At 39.2% G+C, this 24,122-nt stretch overlaps 2 protein-coding genes across 2 annotated transcripts in view; one reads left to right on the forward strand and one right to left on the reverse strand.

Moving 5' to 3' along the window:
• The window catches only part of LOC106868314 (uncharacterized), a 120,641-nt gene that overhangs the window by 65,143 nt on the left and 31,376 nt on the right, over positions 1-24,122 (reverse strand). The window lies entirely within an intron of this gene.
• On the forward strand, positions 9,667-10,575 carry LOC106868312 (E3 ubiquitin-protein ligase MARCHF3). Its single transcript, XM_014913502.2, has one exon. The coding sequence runs from the start codon at positions 9,919-9,921 to the stop codon at positions 10,534-10,536; it is 618 nt and encodes a 205-aa protein (XP_014768988.2). The 5' UTR covers positions 9,667-9,918; the 3' UTR covers positions 10,537-10,575.

Raw genomic sequence — 24,122 nt, forward strand, 5'->3', positions numbered from 1 at the left:
GGAAAAGACCACGGTAACCTTGGTCAATATTCTCATTGAAGAAACTATAACAGTAAGTGACTCTCTTTTGCCTTTTTGTTTTATTTTTTTTCTTGTTCATAGGGTTATGCTCAAGATGGCTCCGTCGTTCACACGTGCCATCCTTGCTACATTCACCCATCTTTTTTTGAAGCATTCACTAGACAAGACTTCCCTTTCTACTCTCAACTTCCTCTTCAGGTGATACTTGAAGAAGTTGATGAGAGATTGCCCAGAGAGGAAAGTCTTTGTCTCTAGACCTTTCAGACGCGTCCACCATACACATTCTTTCGCCATAGCCACAAGTACGATGAAAATAGCTCTTCCTTCCCGTTTAAAGGAAGGAGGCGCGACAATATTCACGATAGACTCGGCTGATAGACCGACTCGTCCCACACGCGATAGCAGTTGTTCGACGTAAGCCCACAGCTCGGAAATGGTGGGACACTGTACGAGTGCGTGCAGAACGGTTTCGTCGCTCTGCCGGCATCTCGGACAGGTCGGCCCCGTGTTTCTCGAGCCATGCCTGTAGAGCTTATCCCGAACGGGTAGTGCTTCTCGATAGCACTGCCAGGCCAGGGATCTCTGGAAGTTGTCCATAGGTCCCGGTCCGAAGGTCGTCTTAAACAGGCGGGTCAGGTATTCCTCGTCGACGCCCAGGTTCGCCCCGAGATCGTCGTCGTACCTTCCCTCCACTAATCCACTATAGAATGCGTTAGTTGTGATGCAGTCGCTCAAGGTTGACCCGGGTTGTTGGAGTTGCCGAAGAGCAGCGCGACACTCGCGGTGCCATTCGCCCTTCCTCGGCCTCTTCTTGATCCATGACTGCAGTTCGGTCATGGAGACGAGCTGCGGGAAAGCGCGCCGCACAAACGGTGACCACACCTGTTCACCGCTGTCTACGTAGAGCCGGAGATGTCGCAGTCTCAGCGCGTGTCTGCGCATCATCAACCACGGCATGCCCAGTCCTCCTTTTAACGGGTGTTGGCAGCAAACGGATCGCCTAACCATCGGAACGCTTCCTTTCCACAAGAAGCGGAAGAGGATGCGCTCCAGTTTGGTGATGGTAGGGTCGGGACAAGGAACGACGGTCAGGCGGTAGTAGATGACGGACGCGATGTACGTGTTCGCCACCTCCGCCCGACCTTTCAGGGAAAGCTTCCTCTCGGCCCATTGCCGGGCTAGAGTGGCCACCCTTCTCGTTATCTCGTCCCAGTTCTTCTCCGTTTGGAGGTCTGGACCGAACCAGACCCCGAGCATCTCAACCGGACCGTCAGTCCAACGTCCCACGACGGAGGCGCTACTTGACGGCATGGGGTTGCTTCTCCAGGTGCCGAGCCGCAAGCCCACTGACTTATCCCGGTTGATTTTCGCTCCCGTTACCGCTTCGTAGTCTCTCAGTGTCTCGCCGACAAGCTCGATGTGCTTTTGGCTAGACACTATGACGGTGACGTCGTCCGCGTATGCCGACACGCTCGTCCCGCATCCCAACTCTCGCGGGATGCCCCTCAGCGTCGCCAGCTTCCGCAGTAGTGGCTCGAGAGTCAACACGTACAGAAGCGACGAGAGGGGGCATCCCTGACGGACCGAACGTGCAATGTCGAAGGGTCTTGATAGATGCCCATTGACGCGAACTACCGAACGGATGCCTCTGTACAAGGCAGCCATCCAGCCGCGGAAAATGGGACCGAAGCCGGCTGCTATGAGGACAGCCTCCAAGTATTGATGGTCTACCCTATCGAAAGCTTTCGATTGATCTAAATTGACCAGGGCCCCACCCATGCCAGGTTCCTTAACTACCCTCTCTATGATGTAGCGCATCAGATGGAGGTTGTCATGGATGCTCCTGCCCGGCACCGCGCACGTTTGCGCCTTGCCGATCAGTTTCTCGATGACAAGCGCCAACCGCTTGGCTAACACCTTGGCCAAAATTTTCAAGTCTGCATTGAGCAGAGTGATGGGCCTAAAGTTATCTATGACGTCCCCCTTGTTTGGATCTTTCTTCAGCAGCGTTACGGCTCCTCGACTCACAAAACCGGGAATGCTCCCGTTTTGCTGCCAGTTGCAGTACACCGCCACCAAGACGTCTCCAAACAAGTCTGGCTTACAGTTGTAAAGCTCGTAGGGCAGACCATCCAAACCCGGAGATTTGTCCCTCGAGCATCCCGCCATCGCGTCCCTCACTTCCGCCGCCGTGATGGCACCTTCGCAGCACTCCGCCTCTCTTGCCGAGAGTCGTGGCAGGCTGTGCAGGTAGGCACTGAAGTCCACCCTGCGTTCTTGCTCGCCATTCGTCCCAAACAGTCGAGCAAAGTGCCGCTGAAAGGCCTCACACATTTTGCTTGGCTCGAGCAGTTCGCGCCCCTGTTCGTCCACCAGAGACCGAATGGTGGCTTTGTTGCCCTGTTGCGCCTCCGCCACCCGGGCCTCTCGTGCGGCTCCAACACCTTCGTTTCTTAGAGCACGCATCCTAGCCCTGACAACGCACCCTTCGTGTTTGGCGTTGAAGTGTTGGTCAAGGGCCAACCTCGCCGCCAAAACGTCGGATGCGATGCCACTTCTAATTGCCTCTTCTAGCTTCTTAACTAGTTCACCCTCTACTCTGTTTCTGTCTATGGCTAGTGCTTTGCTATACCTAACCGCTTCTGCTTTTATTGCTCTCTTGAGGGCAAACCACCATTTGTTATTGATGATGGCTCCTGTCAAAGCCCTCTTTACTAACGTGCTAATCCGGTCTCTGAAAACTGGTCTCGACGGGAAAGACGCGTTTAGTTTCCAGTAACCGGAGCCCTGCCTATGTGTCTTATCTAAGTCTAGCGTACACGTCACAAGTTTGTGATCCGTGTAGCTGACTATGTGAAATTGTGGACACCCTATGCTATCTCTATCTACTCTCCTACACAGTATTCTATCTAGATACGATCTCGACGACCCGATGCGGTTTGTCCATGTCCACATTGGCGCATTCGGGTAATCGAGTCGGTACCTGTCAGACAGTTGAAAGCGTCTGAGCAGGTCTTTGAGGCATTTGCATCCCCGTCTATTCCTATCTCTGCCAACATAGTCTAGATGCGTGTCCAAGGTAGCATTCCAATCCCCCACTAAAAGTAAAGGACGAGACGTTCCTAGGAATACTTCTAGACGTCGAAAGAAATCCGGCCTACCTGTTAAAGGTGGTGCGTATACTGATATGAGTCGAAAAGCACACCCATCGCTGCCATCGACATCCAGAACAACCAATCTACCCTCCGGGTCTATGAATACTGTCTTTACTTCGAGATCCAGACTCTTGCGAAAGAGTACCGCCGTGCCACTACCGCCCATTCTCGGCAGACAGGGAGAAAAATAAATGTTAAACTGTCTGCCAAACATGGACGATAGGGCCCGCGTATCATGGAGTCTGGTCTCGCTTATGGCTATGATTTCTAGTTTATGTGACTTTATGTCATTTAGGAGGTACCCTTGTTTCCAAGGGGACCCCAAGCCACGCGCATTTACACAACCAATCTTGAGCATCATTTTGATTTGAGTGTTAAAGTTTTATAAAGAGAGTCACTTACCGTTTGAGAGTTTTTGTGTCTCCTCCTTCGGGTTTTCTTCGAGGAGATCACTATATAGTTTTTTCGCCAGGTATTTTTGGCATTTGCCAACTGCCTTTGGAAAAATAGATTTTAGTGTGTGGTGCAGGGTTGGTGTTATGTGTAGTATTTTGATGTGTTCTGGCGGTGTTGTGTATGGGTGGTTGCTGGTTTTTATGTCTTCGTTTGTTATGTTTGTTTTTGTGTTGATGTATTCCATCAACTCTGAGTTTTTTGTGTTGATGGCAGTGAGCATTGTGTGTGTACTTGCTTTTGGGGTTTTGTTGCTTGTGTTGTAGTTGTGTGTGCTTGTGTTGGTGTCTGGAGTGTTTTCGGGAGTTGTGTATCTCCCTGCTTTGTTTGTGTTTGCTTTTCTTTTCTTGCTCCTCTTCCTCCTTCCTTTCTGGGCTATTTGCCATTCCTCATTACTTTCATCTTCCGACGAAGGTTCTGAGGAATCGGAAGGGGGTAGGGGCAAATTGTGAGCGTCTGTGTGTGCTTGTGTGAGTGGTTGTGTTGCTGTTTTTGTTGGTGCTGATGGCTTGTTATTTGTGTGAGGTGTGTGTGATGTGGGGGAGGGGGAAACAGTCTTGGAATTTTCTTTCTTTTCCCCTGCTTCCTCACTTGTTGTTTTTGCAGATGCTGTTGTCTTCTCAGTTGCCAGTGTTGCTTGTGTTTCTCTTGTTTTGATTGTTGATGGTGGTGTTGGTAGTAGGGTTTTTTTTCCGGGTTTTGGTGGTTGCCCTTGTTGCTTTTTTTGGTTGGCGGCGGTTGGGCAACTGTCCTTGAGGTGTGCCTCGCTGCCGCATACATAACAACGTGGCCGCCTTCCTTCCACCACTACATATAACTTGTGGTCCTTTGCCAGTTGGATGTGTGTGGGGATCTTTTGGCACTCCTCTTCAGTGATATGGAGGAGGACTTCGACTTTTTTTCCCCCTTCCCAGTTTTTCTCCTCTGCAGTAGCAATTTCTAATATATTTGCCTCCTCCATTTCGAGGCATATAGAACCTACTATCCACTGGGTTTCCACTTGTGAAGGGACATTCTTTACTGTCACCTTCGTCACTCTCTGTCCAAGATAACTCGGTATCATCACCAAGTCATCTGTGTGGAGAGAGAGTGTTGAAAATTCCTTCGCTAACTGTTCGCTCTTAAAGCGTACTAGGACCGTGGCAAATTTTCGTCCCCAAGTAACATGACTTTGAAAGGGCCATATCGGTTTGAGACAAATCTCAATTTTTTGGGTGGAGAAACTCTCCGGTCGCTTCGTTTTCTTGTTGATAAGTCTGTATGATATGTGCTTCTTGTTTGTATTTTCAATAATTGCTTTTGGTATGTGTATTTGTACAGTGTCACCTTCTTTCGTGAGAAGGGATTTTGTGTCATTGATTTGTTTTTGGGTGAATGTTAATATTGTTCTTTTTTCTTTCGTTGCATCGGCAAAATTTGTTTTTGTGATGCTGGCAGATATGTTGTTTGTGGCGTTTGTGGTGTTGTTTATCTTGTTCGTCTTGTAGTTGTTGATGGTGGTATTGACAGTGGTGTTGGTACTGCCAGGTTCAAAGGTGGTGGTAGTGGCGGCAGAGTTTGTCGAAGTAGTGGTGGTGTTGGTGTTGAAGGTCGGTGTCCTGTTGTTGTTGCTGTTGTTATTGTCACTGGTAGTAGCAGTGGTGAGGACAGTGGTCGTGTTAGCAAGGACATTTGTGTCGTTGTCGTTGTTGTTGCTGTTGTTGTTGTTGTCTTTGTCGTTGTTGTTGTTGTTGTCACTGGTGACGGTGGCAGGCAAGACTGCTGTAGCAGCAGAGTTTGTACACGTGATGGTGGTAGTGGTGGTGGTTGAGGCAGCAGCAGTTGACTCAGGATCATTGCTCTTCTTCATCACTTGTCTGCGTTCATGCGGAACGGCATTAAGTGTTTTCGCCTCTGGCATTAGGAGCGGGAAGTCGGCCTCGTTGAAAACCTTAGCCATATTCGTTTTAAAGAATATGGCTAGGAACGAGGAAGATATGTTTGAATTTTTGGAAATAAGGCTCTAAATAGAGCTATTTCCGATTTGAAAAATATATGTTCACGAAGTATTTTGTGTTATACACAACTTATACAAAATTTTAAAACAAAATAGGTCTTTTAAGAGGTGAAAAATGCAACTTACATGGGAGCCGATGTGTCTACCGTCCGTCCATGATGATAGATACATAGATAGATAGATAGATAGATAGATAGATAGATAGATAGATAGATAGATAGATAGACAGATAGTTAAGTAGATAGATACATACATACATGTATTTACACACACACATACACACATATATATATATACACACACATACATATATATAGACACACACACACACACACACATACATGCATGTACGTTTGGGCACACAATAATTTATATGTCTCAGTTTAATGTTTCTAAGCTTCTTAGTATCTCAGTATCTCAATTTACTTAAGATACTGTTCTGTATCCGTTTTTTGCAACAAGCGCATTATTAGATTAAAATACCCATTTATGTATCATATTTAATGTATATACATCGTGGAAAGCAAAATTACACTATATTGCAGAAATCACACCTACATGCCAATGATATTATTCCATTCATATGACGGATCCAAGAATATATCCAGTTTATAAGACTACGGGACTCAGTTTGAGGAAACCATTCACCGACAAATCTCCGAAGTTATAATCTTATAAAATGAATTTAATACACCTTAGGGCTAGCTCCCACTTACTATTTAGTAACTGGTGCTTAGAGGTGAAAAATATGGAATGTTTCTTCTGGGGATAAATTGCATTTTCCTCCGATTATGAAAGGAGCTGCTCCACTTAGTATTCCCCATTCTATAGTAAAGTTAATACTTCTAACCTTTAGAGCAGTGGTTCCCAAACTTTTTAGAGACGCGACCCACTATTTATGACACCAGTTTATGGCGACCCACTTAACTCTACTGGATAAAAACATTAATGAAAGAAACAAATGTATTTCAGCTTACATTTTCATTGAGGCCTGCGAGAAGGATGAGCCTGTTTCTTGCTACGCTCAACAATAGAATTTTAAAAAGCCTACTGCTTGATAAAACAACCAGTCTGGTATTGAAAACATGAGTCATGAACTATCTCGATAGACAGCAGTTAATCAAAGCTAATGCGTAATTTTATAACTTTTTGCGACCCACGAGGATTCTGTTCGCGACCCATCAGTGGGTCGCGACTCATAGTTTGGGAACCACTGCTTTAGAGACAAGATAAATTCACTTAAGCTTGTCGTGCTATGCATTTTCTTTCTATCCTTAAATGAAGCTAAATGATTGCTAGTCCCGCCTTGAAATTCGTCCTATTAATCTCTGTATTCATTGTAATATTTCTAGACAGACAGACAGACAGACAGACAGACAGACAGACAGACAGACAGACAGACAGATAGATAGATAGATAGATAGATAGATAGATAGATAGATAGATAGATGCAAAGGGGAAGGCATGCCGTATTTATAAGAGGGTAGAAAATATTGCGTATGTAGTGAGTAGGTAGAGAGACAGCCGGTCGGTAAACCAGTCGGTAGGTCGATTAGTAGGCTGGCAGGCAAATATGCAGGCAAATAGGCAGGCGAATTGTTTGATTGAAAAGACTAGAGATGTCCGGATTATTTAATCTGCAGTAAGGGATTTATGAGAAAGAGAATATAATGACACTGACGATGGATAAAACAAATTCTGATGCTAAATTATCATTTTTCTGGCATAAATCCCGCGGCCAGTAGGGAATCACAATAAGAAATATGTAATTCAAAATAATTACATCATGTATTGAACGCCTGTAGTCATTTACTCTTGGCAATATACTCCATTATATAAGTTCGTGAGGAGACGGCAGCCATGTTAAAATTTCCAGCCAAAAGAATTGTAATACAGTAAACACTTTGGTATATTTATGCTGTTGTTATTGTTGAAGTGAAGGCGCGTGGCTTAGTGGTTAGGGTTAACCGGCTCACGATGGCAAGGTCGTGAGTTAATTTCCCTGCGACGCAGACGATGGTAATGATGGCGGTGCCAGACAAGTAAGTGATCAAAAAGATGCCATCCGTGACCATTCGGTCTTTGTTGCATATCAGGAATTATTTACATTGACCAATGTGCTTCTATTTATCACGATAGGATGAGATCTGTGGAAAGGTATGGCTATTATTTATACATTAAGGGCTGTTACGCTGCGGTAAAGTCAAACTACTTTATCAAAATATACACACGCTGGTTATGTTTGCACTGACGAGTGGAGAGCGTGTTACAGCACTGATCATTAAATCGTTTCAATATGCAACTGAACCATCTTGAAAGAGTTTTTTTTTCTTTGTTCTTTTCCTGGACTTCAGCACGTGTGTGCATTTTGATAAACTAGTTTGACTTTATCGTCCTTTTCCGGCGTGTTGTTTTACTTATAGTAACAGCCGTTAATGTAATAATGTATTTTTAAAAATTGTGTACTTAATATAAATTTTTTACCTTAATTGGTTTTACACGCTGGCTACTCGATAAAATCTTATATTGATTTTATCCTTATATTTAAGTTTTATATATATATATATATATATATATATATATATATATATATATATATATATATATATATTCTTTTACTTGTTTCAGTCATTTGACTGCGGCCATGCTGGAGCACCGCCTTAAAGGGTTTTTAATCGAAAAATTCAAATCCAGGACTTATTCTTTGTAAGCCTAGTACTTATTCTATCGGTTGTCAAGCGATTGTTGTGGTGGGAGCAAACATAGACACATACACATAAATATGGACATATATATATATATGTGTGTGTGTATGTATATATATATATATATACACAAACACACACACACAACGGGATTCCTTCAGTTTCCGCCTACCAGATCCACTCACAAGGCTTTGGTCGGCCCGAGGATATAGTAAAAGACATTTTCCCAAGGTGCCATGCAGTGGGACTGAACCCGGAACTATGTCATCACACAGCCACACCTGTTCCTCTGTGTGTGTGTGTGTGTGTGTGTGTGTGTGTGTGTGTGTGTGTGTGTGTGTGTGTGTGTGTGTGTACGTTTGTATGTATGTTTTTATGTTCGTGTTTGTTCACTCACCTCCACTGCTTGACAGCCAGTGTTGGTTTGTTTACGCTTCCGAAATGTAGCAGTTCGGCAAAGGTTATTGATAGAATAATTACCAGACTTAAATATATGTACTGGTGTTGATTATTTGTTCGACTTAAACCTATCAACGCAGTGTCCAAGTGTTAGTCCCACACCCCTCACCAGCATCCTTTATACCTAGGATCCATATAAAATTCTCTGCCGCTCCTTAAGAGGTTGCACCGCCACCTTTCAGAAGCACTGAATTAGAATATAGAAGAGCTAGTTTCTGTCGGTTTCTGCCACATTCTGTGTTCAAATCCTGCAAATCTCACTGGATTCTAATTTGTTTTCCACCTGTCCAAGAGCTATGAAATTAGTTGCTAGCAGTGGCGAGCCGCTCCAAAATGAGCTGCTAGCCGAAAATTGAAATCCTTGTCGTCACAAGTTTCACTATAAACTTGATTCTACGCTCATTACTGAGTCAAAACATCGTCAATAAGTGTTCCGTTATTTCTTAAACTTACCTTTAAATAATTGCTTCAGTTTTCCATGTATGCATGTGTTTGTGTTCATATAAATGTAAACGTATGTGTGCTTGTATGTATGAATAAGTATGCACATACATATTTAAACATATATGCATGTATACATGCATATATATATTTATACATATATATATATATATTTACTCACATACATACATACATACACATACACTGAGATAGATAGATAGATAGATAGATAGATAGATAGATAGATAGATAGATAGATAGATAGATAGATGTACGTGTATATATGTTTGTGTGAGTGTGTTTTTGTGCATGTATGTGTACGTATGTGTATAAACGTGTATATCTAGAGGCAAGAAAAGAAATTCATAAAAATTATTTTTTCCTCTGTTTTTCTAACAAAGTTAATTCAAGAAGTTGATAAACACGTCACAATCAAACGCCAAGTATGTTGTCATAACTTCAGTGTTTTATACAGCAAAACAAACGCAATGGTATAGGGCGTATAATACGCGGAATACCAATATATTTAAAGGGTTAATGAAAACGATCGAGGAGCCGATACCAAGATATTAGTTCCTTTTTATAGATATTTATTATACTAATAGATTTATCTGTTGATCATATTGAATATCCATATGTTATATCTGGACTCGGGCAGGTTGGTTGAATGTAAGATGAAAGCTGGTTGATGACACTAAATTTCTTCAAGTATTTCATGGTTTTTTTTCGCTGGATCACACAATACAGTCGATATTATCAGTTTGTTTTTCGCTTAGGTACGAATTTTAATAGAAAAAATTATCTGAGAGGAAAAACAAAGAGAAAAGAGGGCAAAATGGATGGAAACGAGAATCCATCGTGTCGTATTTGTCACGAATCTAATAGTACAACTGATCTCGTCTCTCCATGTTTTTGTCGCGGCACTATGAGTATAGTCCATCTTTCGTGTCTCGAGAAATGGCTAATGTCTTCATTAAAAAATTCGTGTGAGGTGTGCGGTTATGAATACGATGTTGTGCGAAAAACAAAACCATTTACAGAATTCCTGAAAAATCCCGGAACGAAGAAAGCCAAAGAGAATTTTTTTGCTGATATATTCTGCCTTTTGGGTCTTGTTACGTTTACAGCCGCAACATTTATCTTAAGCTTCGAAAAACCTAATTTCATGGTACCCGGGTTAATATTCGTTACATTTTTTATAAGTATTACTTACGCTATTGGTATTGAAGCATTTAATTATCATTATTTTGTCTGGGAATCTTGGAAACGAAAGAACCAGACTGTTAAAATAATCAACGTAACTTGAGCAGGTCCTTTATCATAATTTCAATTATTATTAATGAAGGTAAGTCAAAGACATTTCTTACATAAGTATATAGTAACGTATTATTGAACTCGATAGAGCGTCGAGTAAAAAGCTTTTCCTTATCTATTCTGACGTTCCGACTAACTGAGTTCAAAACCCACCGAGTTCAAAATTTACTTTTTGAACTTTTTATCCCGCGACAAAATAAAGTACCAGTCAGTTATATGGGCTAATGTTATTTATTAACTGTCTCCATTCAAAAATTGCTGGCGTTGTGTCTAAATTAGAAACAATTGTATTTTAAGAGTAATGGAGTGACACAATCTTTAGAGCGTCTGGAAATGCCTTCCAGTATTTCTTCCGGCTTTTTACATTCTGAGTTCAAATCCTGCTGTGGTTAACTTAACTTTTCATCCCTCCGGAGTTGATAAATTAAAGTACCTGTCAAGTACTTAATCGATTAACCCGATCCCTTCAAATTCAAGGCCTTGTACCAAAACTAGAAACAAATATAAATGGCGGTGTATTGGCAAAATAGTTTAAGCATTAGACAAAATTATTTCAAGTATTTGTTCGAGATCTTTCCCACTGTAGTTAACTTTGCTTTCAGCTAAAGACAAATTCACTGTAGGTACTGTGGAGAAAATATTGTCGCTTACGATAAAAGTTGTTAAAACACCTTATTTGCTTAGTATCTTCCCCTAGTGGGCTCCCAGACGCGTTTCGGGCTTTTTCGTCTTCCTCAGTAGGAAATACCGAAGAGAGAAAACTCTAGTAAATTCTAAAGCCGTAGTTTTATATTAAAACAATCAATATCAGCGATAAACTAAAGCACCGGTCAAGTATTGGAGTCGCTGTGATCGAATAACTCCTCAAAGTTCTTGTCTTCTGCCTAAATGAGAAACAATTGTTATAAGGGTTAAAAGATTTACTAGATGTATTCTTACAGACTCTGATTCTTGTGAATTCTGAAGACTGGATTTTAACAGACGTAAATTGAAAGTTCAATAAGCAAAGAAGTTCCCAGCAGTGTGGGATCTGTTATATTTTGTAGCAGATATTTTCAAAGATTCGAATCTTTAGGTACTTTTGTTCTTGTTTTGCTTTTTCTATGAAAAAATACCCACTTAAAACGAAGTAGCTGTACCTTCCCCGCAAGGAGATGAGCGAACAGAAAATTACTGTTTACAAGCAAAAGGAAAACGAAGGAACAGAGAATGGATAGATACCCAAAACAAATAAGCAGTGGGAGTAGAATGAGCTTATAGCAAAAAGAGAAGAAAATGAACGCTCTACGGATATTTTAAAAGATTCAACAAACAACAATGAAACTAACGTGTGTGTGTGTGTGTGTGTGTGTGTGTGTTTGTGTGTGTGTTTGTGTGTGTATGTGTGTGTTTGTGTGTGTGTATGTGTGTGTTTGTGTGTGTGTGTGTGTGTGTGTGTGTGTGTGTGTGTGTTTGTGTGTGTGTGTGTATGTGTGTGTTTGTGTGTGTGTGTGTGTGTGTGTGTGTTTGTGTGTGTTTGTGTGTGTTTGTGTGTGTGTGTGTAATTCGCCTAGTAAAAATTATTAATCGTTTTTCTATTTGGCAGAAAAATCAGCAATTTTTAGTAGTAGGGGGGGAGGGTCACTCAATTACATCGATCCCAGTACTTGAGTGGTACTTTACTTTATCGATCCCGAAAGGATGAAAGGCAAATCTGACTGCGGCGGGATATAAACTAAGAACGTAAAGAGCCAGAACAAATGCTGCTAAGCATTTTCTCTGACGCGCTAACGAATCTGCCAGTTTACCGTCTTAAATGAAAATATGGGTTTCAGATTTTGGCACAAGGACAGCAATTTTTGGGGAGGAGTAAGCCGATTACATCGACCCAAGTATTCTACTGGTACTTATTTTTTCGACCCCCTAATGGATGAAAGGCAAAGTCGGCCTCGGCGGAATTCGAACTCAGAACGTAAGGATGGATGAAATGCCACTAAGCATTCTTCCCGGCGTGCTACCGATTCTGCCAGCTCACTGCCTTATGAAATTCAAATATTAGCTTTGTCAGTGACAAATCAGGTGGAAGCTCCGGACATGAGGAATTTCCCTGAAAAAATCCATTCAAGAAGACCATGTTGCACGACATAGCTTCTCTTTGCTCGAACAGAGCTTCTCTTTGCTCGAACAGTGTACAACAGCGGGAAAAGCACTTACTTTCTATGTAATGCTTAAAAATAAGTAGAGGAGTTCTACTGCCCTTCAAGCAACGACTCAGAGAGGCATGAGTATCAAAAATCGAAAAATTCTGTTGAAAATGGTATGCCAAATGGTGTGCCAAATGTCTTGCTCTGTTGTTCTTTGGGCCAAGGACTCGTCCCAGAAACAGGTTGAAAAAGCCAAGCACATCTTCCCCCATACACTTGTGTCCCAGTATTTAGGCCAGAGACATACAATGGCGACATTCGGAGATATCGACGATATATACCCCTTGGCACACGTCGCCTTTGTATTGCAATCTGAGCAACGGAAGCATCTGATCGAGAGGAGTCAGGATGAACTTAGAAGTTCTAACGGCTCCAGAAAACGGAGATGATGGGCTTGAGATTAACGGTGGAGGGCAAATGATTCAATTGTTATATCTGTGATAGTAAACATTCATTTTTGAGTGCTTTTTCCCTAGAGAGTTTTTAAAGCAAAGGAAATGTAAAGGTGGAAGAGAACAATAGTGACAAATTCAAAATGCATTTTGAATTTCATGGTTCCAGACATTATTGAGATGGTGAGAGAAATGAGCTGTATTCACTCTTGGAAATTAGATCAGGCTCTTTATTCCGCAATTGTAGCAACCAGTAGCGCCATCTTTTTACTATGTAATGTAGATTGAAGATGACGAAAAAACAAACACTACTGAGAGGTGAAAGAAAATAAAACCAAAAAACTGAGAATCATTTTAACAAAAGACGACAAAAAGTATACAGAGACCCGCATCAACTCAGGATAATGTCATGTAGCCCACAGTAGTCCAGCTAGATAACACAGGAAATGAACACACTGTAGTGGGAGAAACGAAGTTCATATCAAAATTATTCGCGGAAGAGAATTTAGTTGGATATGTTAATATTAAACTTGTGAAAAATAGACTATTAGTAAAATGATCATTAGCATGTTATGGTATCATGGGAATTTGAAAGAAACTGAACTCGAATACGTTGGGACTTTAAAAACCCTCATAACTCATTAAAAATACCAACGGGTGCTTTCGGATACGCCAGAACTGAGTATACTGAATAGCAGAAGGGTATAGTTGTCAGGTGCTCTGCTCCAGTCAATCGAGTGAGTTCTCACTCATATGGAGCCAGGTAACTCTTAATGTCTTCTATGTTTCTCTTAATTTAAATTATATTTTGTTTTATTATTCAAATTGTCAATCTCTGCTTTGTATATTGTTTCTTCTACCCCTTATCTCGCTTTCATAAAACTGCGTCCAACTCAGTTTGTTTAATAGTGACCATGTTTTTAAAGTCTACTGCGTTGTGTATACGAGCTTTTAATGGCAAATTTTTAAAAATGGTTATTGAGTTCATATCCCGCTAAGGTCAACTTTGCCTTTTGTTTCCCGAGAGTCGATAAAATAAGTACCAGTCAAGCACGGGTGCCGATATAATCGACTACTTACAACCCAGATTTTCAAACTATGTATCTATGTAAGAAATAATGATTAATAGCAAAGGATTGGAAGATTCATTAGAATGTCGCAAAATTGCTTTGCGCGACATTGCTTAGTCACCTATTCAGGTGAAGGCTCCGGACTCAAGTAATTTCCCTGAAAAATGCCATTTGAGAAGGCCTTGTTCCACGGCATAGCCTCTTTTTGCTCTAACACTATGTATTACAGCGAGAAAGGCTCTTACTTTCTGTGTTACATTTAGAAATCATTAGAGGCGTCCTATTGCCCTTCAAACAACGACTCAGAGAGAACCGAGTGTCAAAAGGTGAAAACTTCTGTTGAAAATTGTACGCCAAATAGGTCTGTTCGTCTCTCTGCGTCGTTTATAGGGCCAAAGACTCATCCCAGAAACAGGTTGATAAAGTCACCTTCACCCATACACTTGTGCCCCAGTATTTAGGGTAGAGATATACAATAGCGACATTCGGAGATATCGACAATGATATATACCCACTGGCACTCGTTACCTTTATATTGCAATATGAGCTAACATCCAGCGCAGAGTTGATAAAGGGAAGCATATGATCGATATGAATCAGAATGAACTTACAAGTTCCAATGCCTCCAGAAAAACCACAAGTTCTTATCATGTGAGAGCACGGAGATGGTGGTCTTGAAACTAATGGTGCTAGGCAAGAGATTCAGTTGTTGTATAAAATAAAGTGCCAATCAAATACCAGGGTCGATATTTGGACTCATTATCTACTCTCAAAATTGTGTCTAAATCAGAAGCCATTATCATAAAAAAGAAAATGTTAATATTATATAATTTATACCACTTTGTATATAGTAACATAGTTCCTTTTTTTTTTCTTTAATATGTGTATATATCACTTTTAATTTCAAATATTATTTAATTCTATTTCAGAAAAAATATTTCGCGGAAAAATTTGAAGCTGTTTAGGAAAAGTAGCAAAAATACAGAAACTCTTTATATATTCATAAATTTATTTACTTACAAATTTTAAGGGTAAAAAAATAGAAACACTAACTAAAGAAACAAAGCAGTATAGCAAACAAATAAAAGCAAAACATATCCAAGATTAAATTGAATAATATTAAGTTAGAAAACGTGAAAGAGAGAGACATAGAAAATATTTTTATACAATAGAAAGATAAAAACATTAATTTAAGAAACACTAAGACAAACAAAACAAACAAACATATTCAAGTATATAAACGAAAAAACTTCAACTGTTAAAAAAAAATGTATTTATAAAGTAATCTCCTAGAAAAAAAATTTACCACTTGAGACATTTCTCTCTGGATTAACTCTTCGATTGGTGTCGCCACCTATAATTCCCTATTTGTGTTTCTTCAGTTCTTTCCTCTTGTAATGATAATAATATTAACATGAAGTATTCAAGTGAAACAAACTTTAATCAACGATGTTTACTTACAAACCAACCAAAAAAGCAACAAGGAAAGCATCTAAACCAATTTTCAATTTTACAATCAGGTTGCAATGGCATATTACATATCACTAGCAAAGACTAATTCTGATTTGAAAGTTAATCGATATATCATAATCGATATGTCGTCAAAGATGTGGCTATCAATAAAGATGTCCTCGTTGGCCTAACACTGTAATTTGTTTCGTTTTAATTATAGCATATATTTCTTAATTATAATATTTCATTTATATTTCACGCATAAGAACTGAACAAGTGAAAGCTCGTGGCATTGTGGTTAGGATATTCATCTCATGATTATAAAGTCGTAGGTTCAATTCCTGGACCGGTGGTGCGTTATGTTCTTAAGTAAGTTCCTTCCTTTTACATTGTTCTAATCTACTCGGTTTAATAAGCTCTAACTGTGGTATTGGATAGTGTTGCAATATTCTTTCCCTCTTTCAGCGTACGAAGTTCGATTTGCGCCGAGGTTAGTTTTGCCTTGCAATCTTTACAGGGTCGATAAATAAAATAACAATGCTTGATTCAGTTCTTCTCTCTCAGCCTCACTTTCTCTCCTTCCCTTTGAAAAAACTTACTTGATTTCAAATCAGTAAAGAAGTGGGTTACACTAGGTTTAAGATGCCCAAGTGGGTTACACTAGGTTTAAAATGCCATAAGCGGCTGGGGATTCCAGAAAGGATATAATTCCATGGTAAAGGGGCTAAGGGTTCGTCGAGCCCCAATTTAACATAAGCACCCTGGGTCTACATAGTGGAGCTTACTCTGTTGTAAAACTTTAGCCTGGGTCTCCGATCTTAATATAACTTCTTATCTTTCTCACAGAGGCTGACAAAGGTCATGGATGCAACCTTTGTTCGTTGTCTTTGACTGAAAATGTAAAAGCAAATTAAAGAGAGCTGAGCCTAGACAGGGTGTATAAAATATGGTTTGTACACCAACCACTCAGCTGGCAAAAATAAGTTGTACCTGTAATTCAAAGGACCGGCTTCGTCACATTCTGTGTGACACTGAATCTCCTTGAGAACGCGTGTCTGTGGAGTGCTCAGCTGCTTGCACATTAATTTTACGAACAAGCCGTTCCGTTGATCGGATCAACTGGAATACTCGGCGTCGTAACTTACGGAGTACCAGTGTTTGAACATATAATAATGTATGGTATCGATAAACAGAAATAATGTAGATGTAATAAAATAAACAGATGGTATACTTCCTAGGACCTTCAACTTTTGATAGAATTACAGGGAGAACGTCATACATTTGGCATGTATTGTCTCAGGCAGTTTAAGTTTGGGTGAAGCTCATCCCTCGCATTGCCTGATTCAGTACTATATTTATCGACCCAGAAAAGCGAAAAGCAAAGCTGGCTCGAAGAAGGCAGGGACACGTGAAAAAAAACAACCAGCGTCCTGCTATAGAAATATAGTTGTATAACGCATGTGTTGTTGTTGTCTGACCTATGTTCAGACCGAATCGAGAGTATCCATGATGAGAGACGCCCCAGACATTACAATCTCATCTAGAACCACGTTATGAAGAAAGCAGAATTCGGACGAGAAAGCGAGGTCGGGATTCAAACTGTGCAGGGTTCGAAAATCATTACAAATATTGTTTAAATGCTTATAAAGGGGTAAAAGCGACAGTAAATCTTGTTAGGGAATAAACGATATAGTCGATATTAAACAGTGTTGAAGACTTAAGTTCAATTGTTACTAGGTTATCAATTGTTATTCACTCTCACATTAAATTTGAGTATAGCTACACAAAAATTGCTCCGTTAAAAAAGGACTGTTTAATATATCCATATACATATATATTTGTGTATTTGGGCACATATCCTTCTATCTATCTATATCTATATCCTTAATTAAGACAGTTCTGTGTATTTTGGAGTGGTTTGGCGGCTATTTCTCGCAGATCAAACAATCATGAGGAGATTGCCCGATTGGCTCACAAGCCAATGAGTTAGCAGAAATTGTAGATCAGACTAAATAGGTTAGAATGAAGTAAATGCTAACATATGTAATGTAGTCAACACGATAACGTTAATTCAAACAACGCCTGAATTGGGACATGGTAAACATTAAGCTAAAGTCTGTCAGTTTCGAGATTAAGTGCCCATTAAGTGCAAGCTTTCAAGCTTTCACCGTGTCCGTGATATTTAAGCCTTTTCCCTGAACGTTGCAGGGTTAACTTCCCCTATCTGCTGCTTGTACTCTTTTTCAGCTGAGTGAAGTACAGTAACATGAAGTGGAGTGCCTTACTCAAAGATAAAACGCGGAATTTCGCACATTATACGTCCGCTACCTACAATCAAAAGCATTGGATTCTATCTCGCATTTTGCCACATAGAAATCACAATTCCATCATGTTCGCAAGCTTAATTGTTATCCAATAAACTGTTGCTCACGTGATAGTTCGGTGGTTCATCTAGACTTTCCGCGAACACAGCTTATAAACACCGTCAAATTTGCCACCATGACGTTCTCCACTCTCACCATATTCAGAGTGTCTCAGGTCGAGTTGGTGTACATCCTCCTAATTGAAGCTTTTGTAGCTGCGTATTCAACCTCGACGGATCGAAGAAGACACACCACGGCACCTGAAGATGTATTATATATGTAAAAATTAGCCCAAATGTTGAGTTTCTAACAAAGACTTTCTCCACGTTTCATCTGAATATTTTCATTAATTATATTGCATGAACACTTTTCCTATTAATGTAACAAATAAATTATTTTCTAGCACATAAAGAAACCCTTCTTTGTTACATATTTATATAGAAAACAGTCTTTATCATAGCGCATTCTGTTCAACGTTCAAACGATTCTCCCAGTTCGTCTCTTCTATAATTGCTAATTCCACATCTGAGAAAGGACTTCTTTAAAAATATTGTGAAAAGACGTCTGTCTTTTGTTTAAATTGTTTCCTTTCATTTATTTTTATTTTTCATTTAGCTTTCTTTGTTTCCGTTTGTTTTCAATGAACTTTTTCTGTATATCTTAATTTTTTTTTATTATTCAATTTTTTCATCTAATACATATCTAAATAATCAGTATTTTTTTCTTCAGTTAATTCGTTCTGACTTCTCTTTTCCCACTCATATCTTTCCCTGTCTTCTCTCTCCCTGTCTTCTCTCTCCCTGTTTTCTCTCTCCCTCTCATTTTCGCTTTCTTTCTGCCTCTGTCTTCACACATACATACACACATATATATATACAGAGGAAGATAGGTACATACAAATATAGATAGATACATACATACATGCAAATATATATTATATATATATATATATATATATATATATATATATATATATATATATATATATATACCCGATATTAAATCTCTGAGCGAGATACAAACAGTAGCAATACGGAATCGTAACGTATAATTGCCAACCAAGTGTGGCGTCCTGTACGGGACAGTGCTACTGATGTTTATAGCCCCAGGAAGACATCTCTTCCAGCTGTCTAACGACACACATTCTGTGTCTGATTAGTATTTGCGAGGCGAGGTCATCGCTCCCATTTCTAGCCTTACGTGATTACACACGGACTCGAATTTCTGGGTCATTACCCGTCCTCTTGCGAGTGGAAAAGTTTTCATCACGAGCTGATTGAACCTTGCAAACAAGCCTGTAAGTGTTTCTCTTTTGTTAAGTAAGCGCAAGGTGTGACAGTATTTTTGTTGCTTTTGGCATTACTGGATTTAATCCTTTTGCCTACAAAGTCCAGTATTTAAACCGTTAGTAATTGGGTGACTCAACTTTTTTCACAAAAGAATGCAAGTAGGTGGTAAGCTTTGGCTGTTTATTTCATTACTTGTTGCTGTTGTTGTTGTTGTTATTTAGGGTATTTTTTGTTTTCATTTGCAAGGTTGGGGTTATTAGTCAGCGCTTAGTATAGAAACTTACTTCTCTTGTGCTTCTATGTTCGCAAAAGTATTTGAGTAATGGTTATATGTTTATATATTTCTGTCTAAGTGTTCATTGTTCAATTAGCAATTTTATTAGCATTTAGGGATTTTAACCATCCTGTTTTGTGGAGGCAGAAACTATTTAGGGTGTTTGTTTACGAAATTTCCCGGACAAAATGCTTAGCGGTATTTCTTCGAACTTTACGTTCAGAGTTCAAATGCCGCCCGAGTTGATTTTGCCTTTCATCGTTTCGGGGTCGATAAAATAAACACCAGTTGAGCACTTGTCATCAACTTAGACCCTCCCCGCGAAAGTGCTGACTTTGTGCCAAAATTTGAAGCCAATATATGTTATGTATATATATATATATATAGACATTTTCAAAATGTAACCACATGTGAATCGTTGGCGTTTTTTCCCTCCGTCTTCCTTTTCTCTTGGTCTTTCCTCCGTCTCCTGTTTCTGAAGAAGAGCTTTGCTCGAAACATAAAACCGCATTTCTTTCCTTCTCCGAGCGTCTGTTAATACTTTACATGTACCACGTCCTCACGTTGTTGTTTTTTCCTGTGTTTGTTCTTCGTTTTTTTTTGGGGGGGGGGGGGATTTACTATTGTGTATATATATATATATATATATATATATATATAAATTTGTATATACGTACATATTATACTTCGTGGGTGTGTGGTAAGTAGCTTGCTTACTAACTACACGGCACCTTCAGCTACGAGAAGCTTTCTCCAAGCAAGAGAATATCGCCCTATAGCAGGAGTCTGTCTGTCCATCTACCTGTTTTTCTGGCTATCTATATGTTTTCTTATCTATTTATCCATTTATCTATCCGTCCGCCAGCCTACCCGCCCGTCAGTCTGTCCTCCGTGTGTCTGTCTGTCCGCCTGTCAGTCAAAAATTGCACCTTTATATTTGAAAATCGAATAACACATTAGATGATGCCGACAAACATATTTAAGCATAGCTGTCACCCACGAGCTAGTATCACTTGGTTGTATGTCCCATACTTTCGCTAATTCTTTTAATTGGTTATTGTTGCTATGGGTAGGTTGGTTATTGTTGCTATGGGTAGGATACAGTCACTGCCACACCCCTCCCAGCCTTGACCTAACAGAACGTCGTGCACATCACATCTGGAAGGAGTGATGTATTCATTTTTCCACTGCGTTCACTGAAGAAACGTGAAACGTAGAACTTTGCCCAAAGGCAACACACCGCTTTGTCCAGGAATGAGCCTACAATCTCATGATCGTGAGCTCAAAACCCTATCCTCTAGACATCCTAAACATCCACGTATATATGAGATTATGCGTTATATATAACACACATACACACACACACACATGCATACACACACACACATACACACACACATGTGTATATCATATGTATATTCGTACATGCATGCATGTATACATACATGCATTTAAAAAGTGAAAGAAAAAGATTTTTAAAAAAGCAGAAAAGCGTAATTTCACACAGTTCGTAAATTAATTATGCTCAGTAAGAACATTACTTAAAATTTTATGTAATTAAGATGCATAATTAATTAATTCAAAAGTGTTGGTTATCAAAATTCTTGGAAGAACAATTATCTATCGTAATTACGTAATTATACAAACAACGGTGTTTAATACCAACGAAACAGCTGTTGAACACAAAGAAATTTTGAACTATAAATAAAATTTATGATTTCCTGTTTATTATTTTAAATTTGTTACTCTCAACGATTGTTTTAGCCGACTTCAAATTTTTATGCAAGTTCCTTCCATCAGAATTTAATGCATTGTAAAGACACATTGGAGTTTAACTAAATATTATTTGAGCTCTTAATTATCATATAATTTCAAAGTTTATACATAAAGCCCCTCACTCTCGCTCTCTCACTCTCTCTCTTTCTCTCTCACTCTCGCTTTCTCTTTCTTTCTTTCGCCCTCACTCTCTCACTTTCTCTTTATTTCTCTTGCCCTTACTCTCTCTCTCTCTCTCTCTCTCTCTCTCTCTCTCTCTCTCTCTCTCTCTCTCTCGAACGCGCGCATGCTCTGGTGTGTGTGTGTGGAAGGAAAAAAATGACACCGAAAAAAAGCAGTGGTCATGTTATGAATTTCATTAGCTGCTTCAACTCTTAGTTGAGTGGCTGAACAACAACCTATCACTCCAATAGTACCTCGAATATGAATTGTAATTTATTTGGGAAAAAGAATTACATTTTTACAATATACAGAGAAGGCATTACCAGTGATAAAGTCACCGCTGGTTACAAAAAGAAAGTATGTCGAAAAGGTTACACCAGGCTATTAGTCTCGCAATGAGTAAGCGAAATATATATATATAAATTAAAAACGTAAAATTAAATCAGAACACAAAGGATTCCGCGGTACACGTGTTTCAAGCTTTATGCACAAACCGTCGTTGCATCATTATATGAGTATATAATTGATAGACAGGATGGTTTAAAGCTATCTTCAGCCGCAAATATATTCCTTCCCAACATTATATCACAAAGAAGAAATCACAAAGAAAAACGAAGAGAGAGAAACAGGAGAGAGAATGTATGTATGTATGTATGTATGTATGTATGTATGTATGTATGTATGATGTATGTATATATAGAGAGAAAAAGAGATACAAAAAATGCATACACACATACATGTATACATGTATGTGTGTGTCTGTGTCTGTGTGTGTGTACATTTACATATGCTCAGCTGGCTGTCGCAACAGCGTGAAACTCGAATCACGAGATAAAAATTCAGTTTCAATAAACCACATACTTTACAGCATTTAATGAACACTTCTTTCTCTTTCGTCCGACACAGCTCAATGTTCGTATGTATGTATGTATGTATGTATGTATGTATGTGCGTGCGTGTATGTATGTATACACACACGTGTGTGTGTGTGTGTGCGTCTCTATTAAGCAGAGTGTGTTCATGGAAAATGTGTATACACATATGTACATATATACAGACGCACGCACACATGCACACATGTACATATATATGCACACACACACATACATATATGTATATATATATGTGTGTGTGTGTGTGTGTGTATATGTATTATCTATATATATATATATATATATATATATATATGTATATATATATATATATATAGATATATATATATATATATATATATATATATATATATATATATATATATATATATATATATATATGAAAAATATATATAATATATATATATATATATATATATATATATATATATATATATATATATATATATATATATATATATTGAATCTACTTAGTATTCAATACTGTCTGCTTGTATATAAAGTTTATAAATGCATGCTCACACACATACACACACGCATCAACAAGACATTAACTCTATTTTCAAAACTTTGATATCTTATTTCTCCTAATTTTATTAACAGAACAATGAGATATTACCTAATTCGCCTCTTACACACGATTAAATATCTTTACTGTATTAACTTGCCAACAGAAATCATCTCGTTCTCACGCTATCTCTTAGTCTTCTGTCTCGCCAACGATGTCATCTTGTTTTCCTCTCTCTCTCTCTCTCTCTCTCTCTCTCTCTCTCTGTGACATTGTCAGACAATGCATCAAAAAGAGGCGACGGCGCTGAACTGTATCTATTTTACGTTCAAATCCAATATGATAAATAATAAAATTAGCTTTAGAGTGAAGTCTAACTCATTGAAAAATAAATGAGATGAGAGCTGATTTCCGCTGCTGCTGTTGTTTAACTCGCCTCAACCCTTGATCTAACAGATTTGTAATCAAACACGTTACACTCTTGATCATGCAGTCCTTTTTGTATGTCCAGGACGACGTTATACAAATATATTCTTCACTTTTTAGTGAAATAATATATGATCTGAGGAAGATTTAGTAGCTATTTCTAGCGTTCCAAATGTCATGACTCCGTTGATAGATCGAAAACGGATTCATTGATATGTTTGGGTGTTACCCATGTTCTCAAAAACAAATTACAATTTCTTCTGATTTCATTTTTAAAGCTGATCTCTCTGAAATGGGACGAAATTATAATAGTCATTGTAAGACCCTACCCACAGTGACTAATAAGATTGATGCAATATCTGATATCAGCCTAATCCTAGGCAGATATTTAGAGAGAAGAGGGGAGAGATAGACAGAGAGATAGACAGACAGAGACAGACAGACAGAGACAGACAGACAGAGACAGACAGACAGAGACAGACAGACAGAGACAGACAGACAGAGACAGACAGACAGAGACAGACAGACAGAGACAGACAGACAGAGACAGACAGAGAGGTCCGAGAAATTAAGGGATTTATATATACATAGAGATGTAGATAGACAGATAGATAGACAGATAGATAGATAGACAGACAGACAGACAGACAGATAGACAGACAGACAGACAGACAGACAGACATTCAAAACAAGTAAAAGAGCAAGTACAGTAAAGTCTATTCTTCGCAGATGACATCAAAATAAGACACGAACATAAACAAAATGGTCGCCTGTAGTTGTCGAAAGATTG

Source organism: Octopus bimaculoides, chromosome 5 (assembly GCF_046866305.1).
Source record: "Octopus bimaculoides isolate indiv1 chromosome 5, ASM4686630v1, whole genome shotgun sequence".
Taxonomy (NCBI): Eukaryota; Metazoa; Mollusca; class Cephalopoda; order Octopoda; family Octopodidae; genus Octopus; species Octopus bimaculoides.

Bases quoted from the DNA above. Each gene is read 5' to 3' on its own strand.
- LOC106868312 (XM_014913502.2), top strand. From the start codon at position 9,919: ATGACACTAAATTTCTTCAAGTATTTCATGGTTTTTTTTCGCTGGATC.